This window comes from Lepisosteus oculatus, chromosome 4 (assembly GCF_040954835.1).
Source record: "Lepisosteus oculatus isolate fLepOcu1 chromosome 4, fLepOcu1.hap2, whole genome shotgun sequence".
NCBI classification, from domain to species: Eukaryota; Metazoa; Chordata; class Actinopteri; order Semionotiformes; family Lepisosteidae; genus Lepisosteus; species Lepisosteus oculatus.
Genome location: NC_090699.1, coordinates 65,263,067 through 65,282,400, shown reverse-complemented (window position 1 = coordinate 65,282,400; position 19,334 = coordinate 65,263,067). Strand labels below are relative to the sequence as shown.

The window sequence follows — 19,334 nt, the reverse complement described above, 5'->3', positions numbered from 1 at the left end:
ATCTTGATAATCACGCGGCTCGTAGGGAGCCGGTACGCTGCCTGAAGTTTTCAGAGAACTGCGTTTTGCAAAACTTCACCGAGGCACATGTGCACGTTGTTTTTTTTCAGCTTTTCTGAGGCTTGTCAGTTCTCATGCGACGTGTTGACTCGGTGTCGTAGTTTCACTCGTGTGTGTCCTGGTTCTCGGGGCCTGACTCGGATTTCACTGTTTCTCTCTTTGCCGGCCGGCCAGCGTGCTGTTTCAAGTCACCCATCGTCTGTCCCACTCTGCTCCTCCGGCCTTCCGTACCCCGGCAAGGGAAAGACTGCGGTTCTTTTGGAAGGTCCGTGCAGGCTGGGGGGTTGTGTCTAGGGTTTTCCGCATCACCCCCCCCCCCCACCCATATCTCTCCATTTGGACACCGGGAGGCAGAGACTGGACTGCTTAGTCCAAAACAGAAAGGCCAGGCGAGGTGTTCGCTAACCCGTGGAGCTTATCGGTCTTGGGTTACACTCCCACTGCAGGATAAACAGAGCCGATCGCATATCAAAGACGTGGGAGGCAGGGGAGGGGGGGTGATCACTCGTCCAGATGACAGACGGACAGACTCGTTTACTCTCTCGTGTCGTCGGTCCCTGAGCCCCTGACCGACTCCCTGACAGATTGAAATGCACAGTTCTCGATAATATGAACGCCAAAAATAATAGTAACAATAAAATAAGGAGGCAGACAGTCCTGATGGTGGTGAGGTAGGACAAGGGGCAGGAGACTGGAACAGGCGAAGGGAATCGGGGCTTACCCCAACATCAGGGCCACCCCGACCCCCCAAATGTCCAGCTGGCTTGTCCTCCCCAGCCCGTGAACAATGACCCCAGCCTGGATTCAAGCTTCCTGAACACGCCTCATAATCCACGGAGAAACACCCCCCCCCTCCCCTAAAAACAAGACCACCCACTCAGTAAGCAATAAATTGCGACAACTGCATGAGGATCATTGATCTCCTTCCCGAGCCCGTGTGTGTTTGGCTGGGAGAGGGGGTTCGGGGACACAGAGGAAGCTACAAGGCTCCTCAGGTCCTCCCTGCCGCAGCTCAGCTGCTGTAGAGAACAACGGGCTCCATTCAGACCTCAGGCCTGGCTCGCGTTTCACCTGAAGAACGCTGTCTTGTGTGCTCGCTCCAGCAGCCACATTCTTGTCAGGTTATGCCGATCTGAAACCCGTCTCTTGCTGAGCTCTCTGCATGCCAAATTGCTTCTAAGTCCTTGGGTTTAAAACTCTGGCTTGTGGCACCAGCTCAGTCTAGTTACTGTGTTTGTGGGGTCCTGCCTATAAATATTCCCAATTGTCCAGTTTTCCCCACGAGATTCCTGGGACCCATATATATAACCATTTTCCTTCAACCTGATCGTCTGTTGAAGACCCCCCTCTGTAGGATCCATGAAGCAAAGCTCCACCAGATACTGGTGAGGCTGTGTCTGCTCCTTTTCCTGCTTGGTGTTTTGTGTCTTTGGAGTTGCGTCCCGGGGCATTGCTGCTCTCTGTCAGTGGGGTGGGATTCTGTGAGGCAGGTGAGTGGCCTGGACTCGTCCTCGCCCGGAGAGCGAGCAGCACCCCCTCCTGACGCGTCAGGCAGTCTTCCCCGGCACAGAAAGGCAGCTCTGCCTGCCCTGACGGGCCCCGTGTCTTAAACACTGCCCAGGATTTACAGAGCAGCGCTGGCTCTGCTCATTTCAGTTACGGAGAGAGCAGCCCAGGGTGGTCACCTGCTGCCACAGTGGAATTTTGCCTCCCGAGCTTTCTCAAGCGCTCTTGGGAAAAATATCTCGCGTCCGCATTTATAAATATATCAGATGATCAACACTGGTCACTCAGTCTCTGAGTTTAACCGTTTTCTTCTTTTCACGGAGCTCGCCTGCCTGCAGCTTTGTTCCCCCTGTACTTCCTGGGTCTTTCCTGGGAGTCACACACACACACACACACACACACACACACACGCACACGCACACGCACACAGCGCCAGCGCCGCTCCAGAACTGCTGGCCTGTAACTCTCTGTGCTGAGACGGGCGCTTCAGGGATCGAGGCAGGCGACACCACCTGCCTGCCTGGCTGGCTGGCTGGATTGCTGGGGGTGTCAGCTGACCACAGTACTGGCGCCCCCCCCCACAACACTCCCAGAGAGAGATTGTGTTCAAGCCCCCGGTGCCTGACCTTAATTACTGTGTGGCGTGTGAGCACCGCGGGCCGGAGAGCCTGGAAAAGGTCATTAATCAGATTGTGTTGCAGGCACGCTGGCTCACACAGAGGAGTATTCTTAATTTCACGTGACCCCCCTGCCTTCCTCCACTAGCATGGAAACCCCAAACCAGTCGATCAGTTTCGCTTGGTATAGCGCCTTTCCCTCCACTCGGCGACAGAGCGCTTTGCAGGTTTCGGCTGCCGGTGATAAACGCGTACAGGGGACCGCGGAGCACGGAGGCGGTTTGTCCAGCCCCACATCAGGGTCTTTCTAAGGCTTTTCGCATTAGTGGAAGAAGAAAACATTGTCGCCTCTTATAAATAAAATCATTTACTAGAAGCCGGCCTTTTAAAGTTCTTTTAAAGAACACCGTGTTGTGATGTTTGCACGCATTGCTCTAGGATTCTCGTTCAGGGTTTTCCCACTCGCGGTCAGACTGGGAGTTCGTGGCAGGGAGTGACGATGCCGCAGTGATCCCTGGGAGTGTTATCGATTGGGGGGGGGGGGATATCTGTCGGGATATCGACGCCGGACACCAGAGTGGGCCGCCTGGACCTGGTGGCCTTGGGGCTCAGGCACTCTCTGGTACTGCCGGCCAGCCTGGGAGTTTTCCAGCTGCCTACTGCATGAGCCATCCGGGTTTGGATCACAATTCCGAACACAGATTGGAATGAACATTAGAAAGCAAAGCCGTGTCCTTTTCACTTCTGGCTGTGTGATCTCCCTGTTCAGGGAATGACGGAGGTTCCTGGGGGGGGCTTCTGGATTTTGGTCCAGCCCAGTTGTCCGCTGGACAGCTCACCTGACTGTCGCCAGAGCCTTGTTCTTGTGGCCTTTTTCCAGTTGATTCCTGAAGCATCCCTGGAGGGTTCCCCCTGCCGCTCGGAAGAGCTCTCGGGACACCCAGGGAAAGGTCTGCGTCCGTGTGGGCACGCAGAGGGCTCTGGGAGTGGAGGGGTGAAGGGGTGTGCCCAGCCGTCGTGGTGGGGAGCGTTGTGTCGGCCCCCAGACTGGGTGCCCCTGGATCTCCCCGGGCCCACGCTCTCCCGACGGGTGAACGACTCCCCCGTGGGCTCTTACACAGAGCCGCCACGGCCCCCTCGCGCGCCCACAGAGCGTCGGCGGTCCTGGCCCGTGAGAGCTGATCCAGCCGCGGACAGGGCTCCGGGTCCGGGGGGCAGCTGGGGGGGGTCGTGAACGAGGGCGCTGCCGAGCGAGAGACGAGACCGGCCGGCCGACGGAGGCAGAGAGAGAGAGAGAGAGAGAGAGAGAGAGGCTGTGGACGGGCTGGGAGAGGGATTCCCCAGCCCCCCGGCCCTCGCCGCCGTGGTGAAACTCGATCTGGGGGGGACAGATGTTTGCGGTTCAGGAGCTGGTTTCTGTGGTAATTCCAGTCGGCGGAACGAATTGACAACACTAATGGAGGAGCTGGGGGGGTCTCCTGAGATAATTCCAACACAGAACGGAGGAACAGCTGGTCAGGGGCAGGGGCGACCCCCCCTCCCCCTCCCACTATCACACCCCCTAACTGGAAAGGAGAGGGGAGGGGTCAGGTTCACTTGGGGTCGACGTACAGTGAGGCACTGTGCATGGAGTACTGCTGTGTCAGTTAGCAATTATTTTTAATCCATTATCAATTGGGATGAATATTGAGCGAGACAGAGGTTTATTTGGTGATGTGTGTTTTGTATAGTGTTGATCCCTGGATGTGTGATTCTGTGTAGTACAGAAGATCAGTCACTGTGTCTGTTTTTCTGAGTTGTGTGTAGAGGTGGTCTGTGTGTGTGTGGTTTGTGTAGAGCTGCTCTGTGTGTGTGTGGTGTGTAGATCTGGTCAGTGTGTGTGGTGTGTGTAGATCTGGTCAGTGTGTGTGTGGTGTGTGTAGATCTGGTCAGTGTGTGTGGTGTGTGTAGATCTGGTCAGTGTGTGTGGTGTGTGTAGATCTGGTCAGTGTGTGTGTGGTGTGTGTAGATCTGGTCAGTGTGTGTGTGGTGTGTGTAGATCTGGTCAGTGTGTGTGGTGTGTGTAGATCTGGTCAGTGTGTGTGTGGTGTGTGTAGATCTGGTCACTGTGTGTGTGGTGTGTGTAGATCTGGTCAGGGTGTGTGGTGTGTGTAGATCTGGTCACTGTGTGTGTGGTGTGTAGATCTGGTCAGTGTGTGTGATGTGTGTAGATCTGGTCACTGTGTGTGTGGTGTGTGTAGATCTGGTCACTGTGTGTGTGGTGTGTGTAGATCTGGTCAGTGTGTGTGGTGTGTGTAGATCTGGTCACTGTGTGTGTGGTGTGTAGATCTGGTCAGTGTGTGTGATGTGTGTAGATCTGGTCACTGTGTGTGTGGTGTGTGTAGATCTGGTCAGTGTGTGTGTAGATCTGGTCAGTGTGTGTGTGATGTGTGTAGATCTGGTCAGTGTGTGTGGTGTGTGTAGATCTGGTCAGTGTGTGTGTGATGTGTGTAGATCTGGTCAGTGTGTGTGTGGTGTGTGTAGATCTGGTCAGTGTGTGAGGTGTGTGTAGATCTGGTCAGTGTGTGAGGTGTGTGTAGATCTGGTCAGTGTGTGTATGGTGTGTGTAGATCTGGTCAGTGTGTGTATGGTGTGTTTCTCTGGTGAAAGTCTGCTCCACTGGATCTGTCCCTGTGTTTTCCAGGCCGACTGTGTGAACTACGTGAAGGTGTTGCATCATTATAACCGCACTCACCTGTACGCCTGTGGGACAGGGGCCTTTCACCCCACCTGTGCGTTTGTGGAGGTGGGGCAGAAGATGGAGGTGAGCCCCTGTATTCCCCCTCTTCCCCCGCCCCTCCCTCTCCTCTGCTGGGACAGCAGGGTGCTGCTTGCCCAGTCTCTAGTAAAATTCGATTCATGTGAAACCTGCTCTTTGTGCGTTACCCTTGTATCCTCTTGCCGACCGAGTGCAGCCCTGCGCTGTCAAGCGCGTCTGACTCAGCGGAGCCGTGACACCGTCCCCCTGCTGTAACGTGTGTCCCTCTGCCCAGGACCATGTGTTCCGGTTGGACCCCTCCAGGGCGGAGGATGGGAAAGGGAAGAGCCCCTATGATCCCCGGCACCAGGCCGCCTCCGTACTGATCGGTGAGTGTCCGTCGCCAAAGGCCGTTGCAGCCTCGCCACACTCGCTTTCCTAGAAGGAATCTCCTTAAAAAATAACTAACATGAGGCTCACCGTAAAGAACAAGCTCGGGTTTTAGAAAACATCACCCACTTCTTGTTTTCGTTTGATCACCCATCGGCGCCCTCCTTCACGGTCAGAAGGAGGGGCTGGTAGCTTGTAGCTCCTCCTCGGAAACCTACAGCGCCGGAAATGCCCGACGACTTCATCAGCACTTGCTGTCACTGCCGCCAGGGAAAGGGGGATCCGAAAAATGTTTTGCAAGGCGTTGGGAAAGGGAGCTGCTGAGGTGGCTGTCCTGTGCACCCCTGCACTACGCTTGATTAAAACTGGGGTTCGGGGATGCACCCTGTCAGCTGTCCTGGGCGTGCTAGCAGTGAGGACCCGTGAACCCTTCTGAGCATTTAGCTGCAGAGTCACCCAGTGCAAAGGAAACAAACACTGTGTTCCAGGAAATTAGAACTAGAAGATCCCCTGTCCTGTGGCCAGATGTTGCATCAGAATTCAATTCCAGTGCACGAAGACGTCAGACGGCCTGTGGGAGTCCGTGCGTGTGTGAGCTGCTTTGACAAAGACAGAGTCTGGCATGCCTTCTCTCTTGCATGAGGAGGAGTGTCTGGAAGAACAGAAGGGCTCCAGTAACCCCAGCCAGGGGGCACATTCCCAAGGGGCTGCAGTACATTAACTGCTGCTGTTGCCCTCTGCCTGCAGGGGGGGCTTGTATGTGGACCGCAAGCGTTCCGGTCAATATACTGTCACAGTCTCCCCGCCGGCTCGTTTTCCTCTGAGGAGCTCAGACCCCAGACCGTAATGTGCTTCAGCGTCTCTCCGAAACGAAGTCCTGCTTTATCAATTCGGCTGAGTGAAACGCATTTGAGCGTAGAGTTTGCTTCAGGCGAGTGGACTCACAGAGCAGTGGGGCTGGATGGGATACAGTGCCTGACCTGCACTTTGAAGGGCTCCTGAGAGACTGTCTGTGCGCTGGAGTTTCTGCACCAGCTGTGTTGGTCAAGGGCAGCCTGGGAGGTGAGCTCTCCCCCTAGTGGTGGAGGATAATAAAGGGATTTTCTTGTGCAGTTTAGCACAACGTCACCTTCTGACTGGAAAACCAAGCAAGTGGGGCAGGGAGAAATAAAGGCGGACAGAGTCGTTGAAAGTGAAGTGTCATGAGCCGGTCTGATCCCCTGCGGCGTGCTGTTCCCTAGGCGACGAGCTGTACTCCGGCGTGGCCACGGACCTCATGGGCCGCGACTTCACCATCTTCCGTAGCATGGGTCAGCGGCCCTCCATCCGTACGGAGCAGCACGACTCGCGCTGGCTCAATGGTGAGAGACCGGGGCAGGGCAGGGGAGGGGTGGGGACGGGTGTGGGCTGTGGGGGCGTGGCCTGGACAAGACACGGGGTGGAGGCGGGGCACAGTTGGGGGCGTGTCTTGATCGGTGGGGCGGGGCTAGGTGGGGGGCGTGGTCAGGAGCCTGGCAGAGGAGTTGAGGTCCCGTCTGTGACGCGCAGCTGCTGGGTTTCTATGGAAACTTTGTCATCTACTGTACGCAGGACACTCAGCCTAGAGAAGGGCAAGTCAGCGTCCCTTGAGGGAAGGAGGGGGAAGCTAAAAGATAAATCCGTCAGCACTTTTCTTTCTAGTGTTTCTGTGAGCTTCTAGTCATCTCTGGGCTGTTGTATATCAGAATGTTCCACTCGTACCCTGAAACCCACTGTGTGCCATGTGTGTGACAGAGCCCAAGTTCATCAGTGCCTTCTGGGTGCCCGAGAGCGAGAATCCCGACGATGACAAGGTCTTCTTCTTTTTCCGGGAGACGGCGGTGGAGGGCCAGGGGCTGGGCAAGTCAGCCTACTCCCGGATTGGACAGCTCTGCAGGGTGAGCAGCCAATCGCAGCGCGTTCCCTTTGTGCCCTTCTGCCACGGCTGCCTGAACACCGTCCAGGGTTATTTAAGGACAGCCGCGCACATTACAGCCCTGCTGGACCTCCTGTCCAAACCCGTGCTATTAATTTTCCCTGTACGTATCGCATATTAATATCGATTACGTGCTGCTCTCATGCCTCTTGGTGCTATAGAGGTTAGCATGCCTGCTTCCCAAGCAGTCGCCCCAGGTCTGATTCCTGGCCAGCTCATTGTCAGAAGTTTAGAATGAACGGTGATGCACACAGGTGGAAACAACGTGGAAGTGCGTTTAAAACTCTTTACACAAAGGGTGGTGGGAGTGTGGAACACGCCCCTCAGCTGTGGTGCTGAAGCTGGAACCTTGGAAACAGCTGCATGAGACCCTCAGATTAATTACTGACTCACTGCCAAACGGGTTGGATGGTGTTTAAAGTTGACAGGCCTGCACTTGTTTTCAGAACGATATGGGCGGCCAGCGCAGCCTGGTCAACAAGTGGACCACCTTCCTGAAGACCAGGCTCATCTGCTCCGTGCCAGGGAGTGATGGCAGCGACACGTTCTTCGATGAGCTGCGTAAGTCCTGTCCCGCGTGGCCTCCCCAGCCGCAGAGGAAGAGTCACAGCTCCTTGTCCAGGTCATGGGGCAGATGGGCAGGAGCTTCTTGTCTGCCTCGTGTCCAGGTCACGAGCAATGTTCCCTCTCATTTTAATGGCCCGTGTGCGCACAAATTTCAAGTTGTGCAAATTTGTTTCCATTGACAAAAACTTAAATTGAGTGAATGTGAAATTGTAAACCTGAAATTATTTTTTGTTCGTATAGTCATTCTCGTAGAAGCATAGAGATCCAAAAGACCGAGACAGCGATTCCACGAGCCAGTCCTAGAGACTGAGTGTGGAGCGAGCAGGAGCAGGGAGGTACAAGACTCTGAGAGCAGAGATATCGATGGTCAAGTAGCAATGCTAATGCACACAGCCAAGCTGGGCCTCTTGCAGCCAGCCTCATGTGGTCAATTTAGCATTTTTCAATTCACGACCACGTTTGTTTTATTATTATCATATTTGTTTAATTAAATTTTGTGTGCGCAGTTCAATTTCCTGCGTGCGCTGATTTCATAACCTGTGTGCGCGTGCACACGTGCACGGCTTAGAGGGAACATTGGTCACGACGCAGATGGGCTGCAGATCAATCCACTTTTTTTAAAGAAAAGCTAGTGGAAAATCTCTTGAAATATTAACACTAGTTACGATAATACTACTAGCACTGCTTCTAAAAATAAAAATAGGACTTAACTTAAATAACGAAGCAAGGCTGCTTCATTATTTAAAGGCAGAGCAGAAAGCGAAGTGTCTTGTGAACTGTTGATGAACTGTGCCACCTGACATCTTCATTCCTCTTGTACCGCAGGGGATGTATTCCTGCTACAGACCAGGGACAGGAAGAACCCTCTGGTCTATGCTGTGTTCTCTACTTCCAGGTCAGAGGGCAAGGGCTGTCTGGGCAGGGGGGGAGCAGGGATCAGCCTGGTTGCTGGTGTGGGAATTGCTGTATTGATCAGGGCCAGATGTGAAACTATGTCATAGCCACTGCCTGAGAAATAGGCCTCGCTGGTTCTCGCAATGCAGATGACCAGATTTAAACCATGCAATGTCTTTTTGAACAGCCAGAAAGTGCCAGAACTATTTTATTTGGGTGATTCTCGCCCTGTGCTGATCTTCCTTTCTTTAAAGAGCACAGAAAAGTATGTGGAAAGAGAATGGGGGTCAGCAGGAAGCCCCTACAAACGGGTTATTACAAGTACTGAATGTGCAAATGTTTACTATGACCTGAGACGACTGCCTCTAAGTCTGTATGTAGTTGGAAAACATGGAGCAAACTCTGCATTTTAGGAAAAAAAGACCTTGGAAGTTAGTGTGTGATTTTTCACATTCTGGGATCTGCATGCTGGCTTCTGAAGGGGTGGTGGGGCAGCGAGGTAGCCATGGTGACGCGGTATCCCTGTGTCTGTGGTCCCCACAGCAGCGTGTTCAAGGGCTCGGCTGTGTGCCTCTACACCATGAACGACATCCGCAGGGCCTTCCTCGGACCCTTCTCGCACAAAGAGGGGCCCAACTACCAGTACGTGCCCTTCCAGGGCAAGGTGCCCTACCCGCGCCCCGGAATGGTGAGTACGTTCTGGGTTCGTGCAGTCAGCCAAACAACCAGTCGGTCAGTCAATTAACCAACCAGTCAATTAACCAATCAGTGAGTCAATAAACCAACCGCCCCACCAATCCCTCAGTCAATCAACCAACCAAACAGCCAATCACTCAATCAGTTAACCAACCGGTCAAAAAATTAACCAACCAAACAACCAACCAGTCAGCCAGTCAATTAACCAACCAGTCAATCAATCAATCAACCAAACAACCTATCATTCAATCAATTAACCAACCAAACAACCAACCAGTCAGTCAGTCAACCAATCAACCAATATAACATGAAAATAATCAACATAAATGTATGTAAAGTTTTGTAATGTACTGTGCAGAGTGTGTGAAAGTGTTGTCCATTGTTCTGCTCACACACGAGAGAATAGTGTCAATAAGAATCCCAATGTACGTGTGCCCATGGCAAATTAAGGCCTCTCTCTCAACCAATCAAACAATCTGTTTCTCAATCAGTTGATCAGTCAGTCTTGTATTTGCTATAGTGCCCTTGCAACAGTCTCCCTCAGAGCTCTCCGGAGAACTATACAGCAGTTGACAGTAGTGTATAGCAGAGGCTGACTCTGTTGGCATGGAGACAAAAAAACACCCCCCTCCATGAGGAAACCTCTGGGGCTCCCAGGCCTGCTGGTTGCCCAGCCCCTTCAGGCAATGGGTTAGTGATACAGTAAGTATGATAAATCACTAGCAGTCTCTGCAGCACCAGGGTTGGGACCCTGTGAAGTGGGCGAGGCTTTCTTGGCCCTGCCATCTTGGGTCCAGCGTTCTGGGCCTGGATGTGACCGTGCAGGAGGACACCCAGTCCCAGAGTTTGATCCCAGCACTAGGGAGCCCCCAGCACCCCTGTTGCAAAGCTCCCCGGCTCCAGTTCAGGGGTGCTACAAATGCAGGAAGGTCTGAAAGGGCAAAAAAAGATCGGGGCTGGGGGTGGGGATCTGCTGTGGTGCAGGGATACATTTGTTCCTGCCGCTGCTCCAGGGTATTTAAGGAAAAAAGCTGGGGGCCCCCAGCAGCAAACGGAGCACCCCAGCTTTTCAGAGACTGAGCTTACCCAGTTCACAGCCCAGCCGGTGTCCAGGGTGAGACTCTCTCCCCCCCTCACAAAACAGGGGCTCTGACAGAACATCATCATCAGGAATAGCTTGGCACTTTCTGGAGCATTTTTGGTGTGGTGTTCATTTCTGAAACTTTCGAGGCGTGACATCAGATCTCTGTCCCGCCCCCGCCCCCCCCTTTCCGAAGCGGGGGCTGGGAAGGAAGGCGGAGGGAGCAGGCGGGGAACGGGGAGCGAGGAACGCCCTGACCCAGGACCTCTGCTCTTCCCACAGTGTCCCAGCAAGACCTATGGGAGCTTCGAGTCCACCAAGGGGTTCCCGGACGACGTCATCCAGTTTGCCCGGCACCACCCGCTCATGTACAACCCCGTGTACCCCCTGAACCGGCGCCCCGTCTTCCTGCGCGTCGGCGTGGACTACAGCTTCACGCAGATCGCCGTGGACAGGGTGGCTGCGGCCGACGGGCAGTACGACGTCATGTTCATCGGCACAGGTGCCCCTCTCTCTCCAGGATATCACCTTCACCATTATGCCTGGTGTTCCACACTCCCACATCTCTTTGTGTAAAAGGTTCTTTGTGTTCCTCCTGCTCTCGGTTTTAACTGCCCTTCCCTTTAGTGCCCACGTGTCTGGCCTTTCCACTTTTGTGGATGCCTTTCTGAATTGTGAATGCTTGAAACTAGTGCTTTCAAAGTCTTCTCTGTTCGAGGCTTGAACGTTCCTGTAGCCCGTTCAAATCCGGCCTTCCTTTAATGCCGGCAACATGGGTATTCTGTCATTTCTGGACTGGTTCCGAATAGCCGAGGTCTTTTTTGTGACTCGGTGAGCGAAACTGTACACAAATGAGGTCTTGCTAGTGCATTGTACAGTAGTCATCAGAGGAGCATTGTTCAGGAAATAATGGGAAAGGGCAGTTAGGGGGCAGGGAGGATTCCGGGAAACTGTAGCCTTTTCTTAATCCAGTACAGATGAATCATATCCACTGTGTCCTAAGAGGCTGAATAACTCCACGAGCTCGGACTCACAGTCAGCTGTGCTGTTGAAGACAGTCTCCTAGCCAATGGCTTGATGGGACTCTTGTCCCCTGAGGGCTCCAGTGACCTCCCGTGCTCGGCCGGGTCCTGCGTTCTTCCTGGTCTCGTGAGTCTGAAGCAGGCCCAGGTGTGAAGCCGGTGTGCTTGTGTGCTCCGCAGACGTGGGGACGGTGCTGAAGGTGATCTCGGTGCCCAAGGAGAGCTGGAAGAACATGGAGGAGCTGCTGCTGGAGGAGCTGCAGGTCTTCCAGGTGAGCGAGAGGCTGGGGCGGAGAGAGAGAGAGAGAGAGAGAGAGAGAGACATGCTGCTTGCTCATGGCTCTCGTGCGCGACTGATGGCGCTTTTCAGGGACATTCAGTCCTCTGCACACGCCGATGTTTTGCAAAATGAATGGTTTAAATGATGAATGGCAGTAGATTAGCAAGCGGGCCCCAGGTGTGGCTGTTCCGTCAGGCACTGTGTCCCTGTGTGCACAGAGCCCCCAGACTAACCGTGCGTTTCTCTGCAGGACTCCTCGTCCATCATCAACATGCAGATCTCCTCCAAGCGGGTGAGTGTGGCCTCGTCGGCCGAACTCGGCACCATCACGATAAAGAGCAGTGCTCGCAATGCGGCAACCACTTTTCCGAGGACTGAATGTGTTGCCTCGTCAGAAGAAAACCTGACATTTCTTTTTCGACAGTGGATTATGTAGTCTTTTTCAAAAGCCCGGCCCGAGCGCCCGAGAACCGGAGCTCAGTCTTGACGGGGTTTTTGACGTGTGTTTTTTGACGCTCACAGCAACAGCTGTACGTGGGCTCGGAGACGGGGCTGGCGCAGGTACCACTGCACCGCTGCAGTATCTACGGCAAGGCCTGCGCCGAGTGCTGCCTGGCGCGGGACCCCTACTGCGCCTGGGACGGCACCTCCTGCACCCGCTACCTCCCCAACACCAAGCGGTAAGGGGACGTCAGGGCCGGGAACGTGGGAATGCCAATCCCAGAGGGCCACAGCACAGGGGCATCTGTAGACGTAGTGCGCAGCTCCAGCTGTGCAGCACCTCTGCCCAGCTGTTGTTATGGGTCTCTGACTTAGTCTCGGGGGAGGGGATTAAATTATTTCAGTTCGGCAATGAATTAAAGCCGGACGATTCTGTGTCCCCGACTTAGGGCTCCGACCAAGACGATCTCTGTAAATTGTCGTCACATTAAAGATCCTTGGAGAGGGTTAAGAACTTGCTGGCGGGCATTTAAGAAGGTGTGGGCCCCCAGTGGCAAACAGAGCACCCCAGTTTGTCAGACACTGCGCTTATCCAGTTCACAGCCCCACCACTGTCAGGGGAGAGACTCTCCTTCTCACAAAACAGGGACTCTCGTTCTCCAGAACCTCTTCATCAAGAATAGCTTCGCACAGATGATTGGTGGGGTGCAACATTTTTTGCTGTTATTTCCTGAAGCTTTAATTGCATGTTTGTTGCTGATGTACAGGGAAAGAAATGATTATTTACTGCACGGTTCTCACTGAATGTCTTCAGTGATTAACTCGTCCTTTTCTGTGAGGCACGATGACACTGTTACACAACACGCTGTTGCCCTCTGTGGTTTATGATCGCTGCGACAGGTTTATTTCTGCTGCTTGTAACCACCTGGCTGTGTTGTCTGTCCCCCAGGCGTTTCAGGCGTCAGGACGTGAGGAACGGGGACCCCAACACTCTCTGCTCTGGAGGTAGGAGCACAGCTGCTCTCTCAGTGCAGCCTCTCCATCAGAGTCAAGAGAGGCAGTTCAGTGGCCCTGCAGACACTACAGCTCGGGCACATCTGTAGAAATAATGATGATAATAATAACATCTTTTATTTATCAAACACCTTTCCAAACCCAAGGACGCTGTAAATTCTGATAACGAAAAAGAGTAAAAGTACAATAGAAAGTAAAAGAAAGAAAGAAAAATATACAGGGCAGGATGTAGTTTTGGGCCAGTAAGAGGGTCAGGTTTGAAGAGAGCCAGAGGCTTCGTCTCCCGGAGAGTCGGAGGAAGGGTATTCCGTGACAAATGAGGAGCGACAGAAAAGGCACGGTGACTCACGAATCCGTTCCCCCCTGTCCTGGGCTGCACGCGCCATCAGGTCAGCCCTGCACGGCAATGATGTCGTCGTCTCAGCAGGCATTAGATCATTCGCCAGGAGGTCAGTGGGATCGCTTCCCTCCCCGAGAGTCATGGTGATGTCATCGGCCCCCCAACAATGGTCCTTGTGGGAGCTGAGGCTTCCTGAAAGCCAACGGGGGAGGGGGATTGGGGGGTTCCCGAGGGGCTAGAGGTGTCGGGCAAAACGCTGGCGCAGGGGGGAGGGTGCTGGCCGTGGGCGCAGTTCTCACCGGGCTTGCGCACCAGTTGCAGACCTGACAGAACTGGGCTCTGGGCCTGGCGGGGTTACCCGCCGTCCGGGGGGGGGGCGGGGAGAGCTGCGCCCATCACACAGCGTTGGAGGTCACACGGCCCGCTGACCCCGGGTCTGAGGGAATCCCTCTGTCTCCCCGCACAGACCACCACAAGCAGCGCGTGGCCCAACGGAAGCTGTACGGGGTGGAGGGCAGCAGCACGTTCCTGGAGTGCATTCCCAAATCCCTGCAGGCCCAGGTCACCTGGACGTTTCAGAGCCGCCCGGACAGCCCGCGAGAGGAGGTGAGTAATCGCCACTGGCTTTGCATGGGCACACTGGGAGAGACACGGGGCACACTGGGAAAGACTCAAGAGCACTGGTATTACTGGGGCACGCGGGGAGAGGACAAGGTGGGAGGGGGACTGTCACGCCCTGGATCACCTGAGGCCTGAGATCAGCAGCAGCTCAGAGGTGCTCCGCTGTCTTTCCCGGGGAGAGTCACAGAGTCGGGCTCAAACTGGACAGGTCAGGATCCGCGTTGCTTTGAGACACTTAACCGATTGATCCCTGCAACACCTGCAGGGCTTGGGCTCCTCCAGGGTGAGGGTTATCGGCGATGATCGGAGTGTTTCTAAGCACAGGAGCCGGAGTCTCGGAAACCGCCGTCGCTAACGCAAACGTGTGTGTGTGTGTTTGTGTGTGTGTCGCAGCTGAAGGTCGACGAGCGCGTGCTGCAGACGGATCGCGGCGTGCTGATCCGCAGCGTGATGCGCCGCGACGGGGGCGTGTACCAGTGCCACGCCATGGAGCACGGCTTCACGCAGACCCTGCTGGGCATCACGCTGGAGGTCGTGCCCTCCGACCCCTACGCCCGCCCGGACCCGCGCGGCCACGCCCACGCCCACGGCCACGCCCCTCCCTCCTCCTCCACCTCCAATCAGAAGCTGTGGTACCGGGACTTCCTGCAGCTGGTGGAGCACCCCGACCTGAACGCGGTGGACCAGATCTGCGAGCAGGTGTGGAAGCGCAAGAACCGGCAGCCGGGCAAGCCCGGCCCCGCCAAGCCCCCCCCGCCCCCGCCCTCGGGCGTCCGGACCGGCCCCGGCATCAAGTGGAAGCACCTGCAGGACCTGCACAAGGCCCGGAACCGCCGGACCCACGAGGGCAAGCCCCCGCTCAGAGCCCCCCGCAGCGCCGGGGAGTGGTGAGGCGGGGGTGTGGGGGGTGGGGGCACGGAGGAAGGCTGCTGCCCCGAGGGACAGAGAGGCCGCGCGGGGGACACTGGGGACACTGGGGACACTGGGGACACTGGGGACACTGGGACAGGGGTGGGCCACTCAGCATCTTGACGTGTGATATTTATGCCTTTACTTCCCTCCTCTTTCCACAAAAGACGCCGGGTAACCTCGCTTCCCTGAACGAGCCCCCCCCCCCGTCCCTGAAGCCCGCTGGCTGCGTGCCCAAGCACAACGCAGAGCGTTCCGGGCCGTTCCTGCCCGAGCTCCGAAACTGGAAACGGACGCACCACGCACGGGCACGCGAGGAACCTCGCGCACACGCACGCAGCATTCGTGCACGCCGCACACGCACTCCCCTGGCATTTATCCCCCACCCCACCCCCCTGGACCGCGGGGTCCGTTCCCGGCTCCGTGACCAGGATGACATCATGGCATTGCCGGGACGAGGAGGCTGGCGATGATGTAATCCGGCGGGGGCCGAGCACACCGAAACTCCTCTGGGACCGGGAGCAAGGGTACGGGCAGCCCGGCACACGAAGAGCCGTTCTTTCACAGGGAGGGGAGCGGAGGGGGCCCAGCAGCTGGACCAAAGGCCGACACAAGCTTGTAGACGTCTCGACCTTTCACTCACCCACCCACCCGCACGCAGTCTGTGACGAGAAACCTTCTTCAACACGCGCCACTGCTCGTTTTCACCCGTCCCCCGTGAGAAGGGGAGGGCCTCTCTCTGTCACGTGACTTTGAAGGCGTTCTTATTTCTTTTTTAAAAAATCAACGTGGGCCGGGACCGCTGCGTGCCGCCAGGAGGGCGAGAGGGACCCCGTGGTGTGCCCTGCGGAACGCAGAGGAGCACTGTGGGACACGTACCGGCCGTGATCGCAGTCCGGTTTCGTTCGGTTTCTGCTCGGAGCTTCCGGGTTCGTGTCTGTCCGCGCTGGGGGCAGGCGTGGGGCAACCTGGGGTTCCAGGCCTGGGTCGGTACCGGTACCGGTACCGGTCCTCCAGTGGCTCCCTCTGCCTGTAACGGTGCCATCGTGTTCTGGAGCCCAGGGCGCATGATCCACGCTCACCTCAATACGGCCATTCTCTTGGGTCCTTCAGGGTTGATTAGATTCGGTACGTAGAGGCAAAACTAAGCATCTAAAAACTGGCACTTATCACACAGTCCTGTACAGAGAGACCCTCCCAGGGCAAGAGGGCAGACAGAGTGAGGTATACATATACTGTACCACACAAAAGGGTACAGACATAGAAGTGGCTGTGTTGAGTTCCACTTTAAGCAATTGACTTTATCCCCACTTCCCCGTCCCACGCAGTCATTTGAACGCTTTGTCATTTTTTCCCTGCCAAGATCACGAAGCTGCAGGCCCCAGTGCAACTCCCCACTTGGTCGTCATGTGGGGGGGTTAGATTTGGGGTTAGGGGGTTACACCACTGGGAGCTCTCCCGAAGTTTTTGCCCCAAAAAAGGCGTCTCCTGTGACGCGCCGGTCGCTTATGGTTTGTGACGTCAGCGGCCGTCGCGCCGCTCCCCCAATCAGCGCTGACAGCGTGTCAAATGGCGATTGGCGGCAGTGCGGGTGGGCGTGTCTCACCTTGTTGTGACGGCGGTGCATTCAAATTATTAGCAATTCCCAATGCAGTCTGGAGGGGGTATCCGATTAAAAATAATGAGCGGTTCCACCCCCCCAAAAAAAGTATTCATTTTAATTATAACCAATCAACCCTCCGACGACCAATCTTTGGCTTCATGTCGCCGCAGCCCAGAAGTTAAATTAAGAGTGACTGTGACCTTGGAGGTACTAATTCACGTTCGAATAGCTTTATTGGCACGACCGGCAAACGACAGGGTTGCCAGAGCAAGGTGCTAATCGAGCAGAGCTACCCCGATCCAGCGAAGAGGCAGCGACTGAGCTCCAGGAGATTCACGCCCTTGCGATGCTGCTGCAGGTGTGTCGCAGGACGAGTCCGGGCACCGCCGGGGTCTCGACTCGCTTCTGCAGCCAGGCGGACCAGGACGGTTTCAGCTGGCGATGAGAAGCCAAGAGCGAGCAGAACGGGGTCTGATTTTATTTATTTTTTCCTCTCTCTTCCAGATGAGATAGCAGGTTAAATGCTTTTTCTTTTGTCTCCTGTTGTTCTGTATTTAACGCAAGGTTGGAATATGAATTGTTGTTGCTGGTGGTGTTTTTTTTTATATATTCACCTGCCTGCTCGTCGGGTCGTGTCTTTTTTTTAAACGGTCTCTTGACGAATGTATACGAGATGGAAAAAGTTATTCGCTATACAGCAAAGAATGAGACGCCCTAAACTATTTAAGTTAAGCATTAAAAGCTTTATTTAAGACAAATTAATAGTATTAATGATAGTAGTAACGAGGGGAGGTACTGTAGGCTGCAGGTAGCTCCTGTGAAAGCCTTCGACTTGCAGCGACACAAGACGCTCGTTTTCACGAAGCATTTTGTCTTTAAGTACAGGAACATAATCGAAAAAGCGATTGCTCTGAACAGTGGTCATGGACTTGAGTAGTCCATCTTGAGCACACTGGCATCGATGACGGGGGGTCCTGGCCGGCTTGGATACGCCTCAAGCCCCTGTCATTGATCGCTGGGCGTGTGGGTAGAGCGCCGCCTAGCGCTGTGCGCCAGAACTGACCTGGCCAGTGGCGCTCTGCGTCTGCGCAAACAGTTCGACTGACTGACGAGCTTAAAAACGTGGTTCGACACAGCGGACGCGGTTCGCAGTTCGCAAAGTTCACCCGCGATTTGAAGACATTATCTTGCAGGGGAAAGGCCTTAACGGGAAAGGCCCTACAGAAACGGTCTTCACGGAGTCTTGTTCGCTGCAGTCTGTAAGGGCTGACCGAGCGTGTGTATATATTGCTAGGAAGACAGGTTCGGCTCATCTTGGCCCAGGCTGAGAACCGGAGCTGGCTGTCTAAAAAGGTCAAAGGCCAAAGTTCGTGTGGGGCACTGTAACTCCCAAGTTCACTCGGGAGGAGTCCTGTGTCAGATGAGATGTATTTAATTAACACAATAAAAATCCATTTGCTTAACGGCTGTGCTGTGGTTTTGGGGGGTGGGGGTGGTGGAGTGTGTGTTCTCCTTGGTGTATGTGTAGGGTGGAAGGGACAGTCGCCCCAGCTGCAGTTTTACAAAGAAAGGTAAAACAAAAACAAACACCTCATTTATCTTCAGCGTGAATGAGCCATGTTGTTGAAGCCAATAACCCTGGTTATTCTTTAGATACAGATGGATTTGGTCCTCCAGTCAAGACAGGAGACAGCACTGTACACAAAGGGTGGTGGGGGTGTGGAACAAGCTGCCCAACCAGAAGCCCAAAAGCTGATAACCCTGACTTCTTTAAGTTAGGAAATGGCTGGATGAGATCCTGGGATCAATTAACTGCCAATTACCGGATGCGATATGTCTGACGAACTAAAAAGTGTCGCTCACTGAGGTCAGAGAAATCAGGAGCAGAGTGGGAGAAAAAGGGAATATTCTAGAAATCTATTTAAGTGGAGGTCAGTCTGCACTTTACAAATAAATGACTGCAGATTAAGTTTTTTATATTGGATTAAACGGTTAAAATTGTTTCAGGAAGTTTCAGATAAAAGTCCTCCTTCAGCTGGTTTGGAAGAAGTCTAACCAGGGTGCAGTGAATGTGTTACAAATTCTGTGTATCTGTACTGTATATAGTCGTGAGACATTATCCCAACCATTGTGAAAGGCCAATTACTCAGATCCTGAAATGCACACAGACAGCTTTCTCACACTGTGAGATGAAGGGAGAAGCATTTGAACCTCCTGGTGGAACTGGAAGGTAAGAGATTAATGACTTTGCCTTTTCTTTAATGACAAAAAAAAGGCAGATTTGGCTTCTTTTTGTCCAGGAACAATCTTCAAAATTGTGTTTGTTTCAAACCTAAATTACTGCTTGTTTAGAACCTTTGCAATTTTTTTCTGTTTTAAATTTGGGGAACAAGAAGTCCCTGGTGTCTTGGCCAAATTTCCCCCTGGCCTTTACCAGTCATGGCCTCCTAATAACCCCCCTCTCTGAACTGGCTCCATCACTCTGCTCTCCTCCCCACTGAGAGCTGGTGTGTGGGGGGCGGACTGGAGCATCGTCCAGGTGGGGCTGCACACTGGTGGGGGTGGAGGGGATCCCCATGACCTGGAGAGTAATCTGTTGCCA

The 19,334-nt window shown here is 54.4% G+C and overlaps 1 protein-coding gene and 1 long non-coding RNA gene across 4 annotated transcripts in view; one reads left to right on the top strand and one right to left on the bottom strand.

Annotated features, from left to right (window-relative positions):
• sema3b (sema domain, immunoglobulin domain (Ig), short basic domain, secreted, (semaphorin) 3B) overlaps nucleotides 1-15,192 on the top strand; it is a 41,784-nt gene extending 26,592 nt beyond the window's left edge. For all 3 annotated transcript variants that reach the window (XM_069189551.1, XM_069189552.1, XM_069189549.1), the window contains exons 5-18: nucleotides 4,867-4,986; nucleotides 5,216-5,309; nucleotides 6,552-6,671; nucleotides 7,084-7,226; nucleotides 7,711-7,825; nucleotides 8,657-8,726; nucleotides 9,269-9,413; nucleotides 10,785-11,004; nucleotides 11,705-11,796; nucleotides 12,055-12,096; nucleotides 12,327-12,484; nucleotides 13,195-13,250; nucleotides 14,066-14,205; nucleotides 14,614-15,192. In XM_069189551.1, the coding sequence (XP_069045652.1) occupies nucleotides 4,867-4,986; nucleotides 5,216-5,309; nucleotides 6,552-6,671; nucleotides 7,084-7,226; nucleotides 7,711-7,825; nucleotides 8,657-8,726; nucleotides 9,269-9,413; nucleotides 10,785-11,004; nucleotides 11,705-11,796; nucleotides 12,055-12,096; nucleotides 12,327-12,484; nucleotides 13,195-13,250; nucleotides 14,066-14,205; nucleotides 14,614-15,111 (2,013 nt within the window). In that variant the 3' untranslated portion in view covers nucleotides 15,112-15,192. The remainder of the gene's footprint in view (nucleotides 1-4,866; nucleotides 4,987-5,215; nucleotides 5,310-6,551; nucleotides 6,672-7,083; nucleotides 7,227-7,710; nucleotides 7,826-8,656; nucleotides 8,727-9,268; nucleotides 9,414-10,784; nucleotides 11,005-11,704; nucleotides 11,797-12,054; nucleotides 12,097-12,326; nucleotides 12,485-13,194; nucleotides 13,251-14,065; nucleotides 14,206-14,613) is intronic.
• Nucleotides 11,728-13,885, bottom strand: LOC138238453 (uncharacterized). The gene is made up of 3 exons (XR_011189497.1): nucleotides 13,609-13,885; nucleotides 13,171-13,342; nucleotides 11,728-11,808 (listed from the first exon to the last, which is right to left on the bottom strand). It is a non-coding gene; the product is annotated as an uncharacterized lncRNA (long non-coding RNA).
• Nucleotides 15,193-19,334: the final 4,142 nt, after the last annotated feature.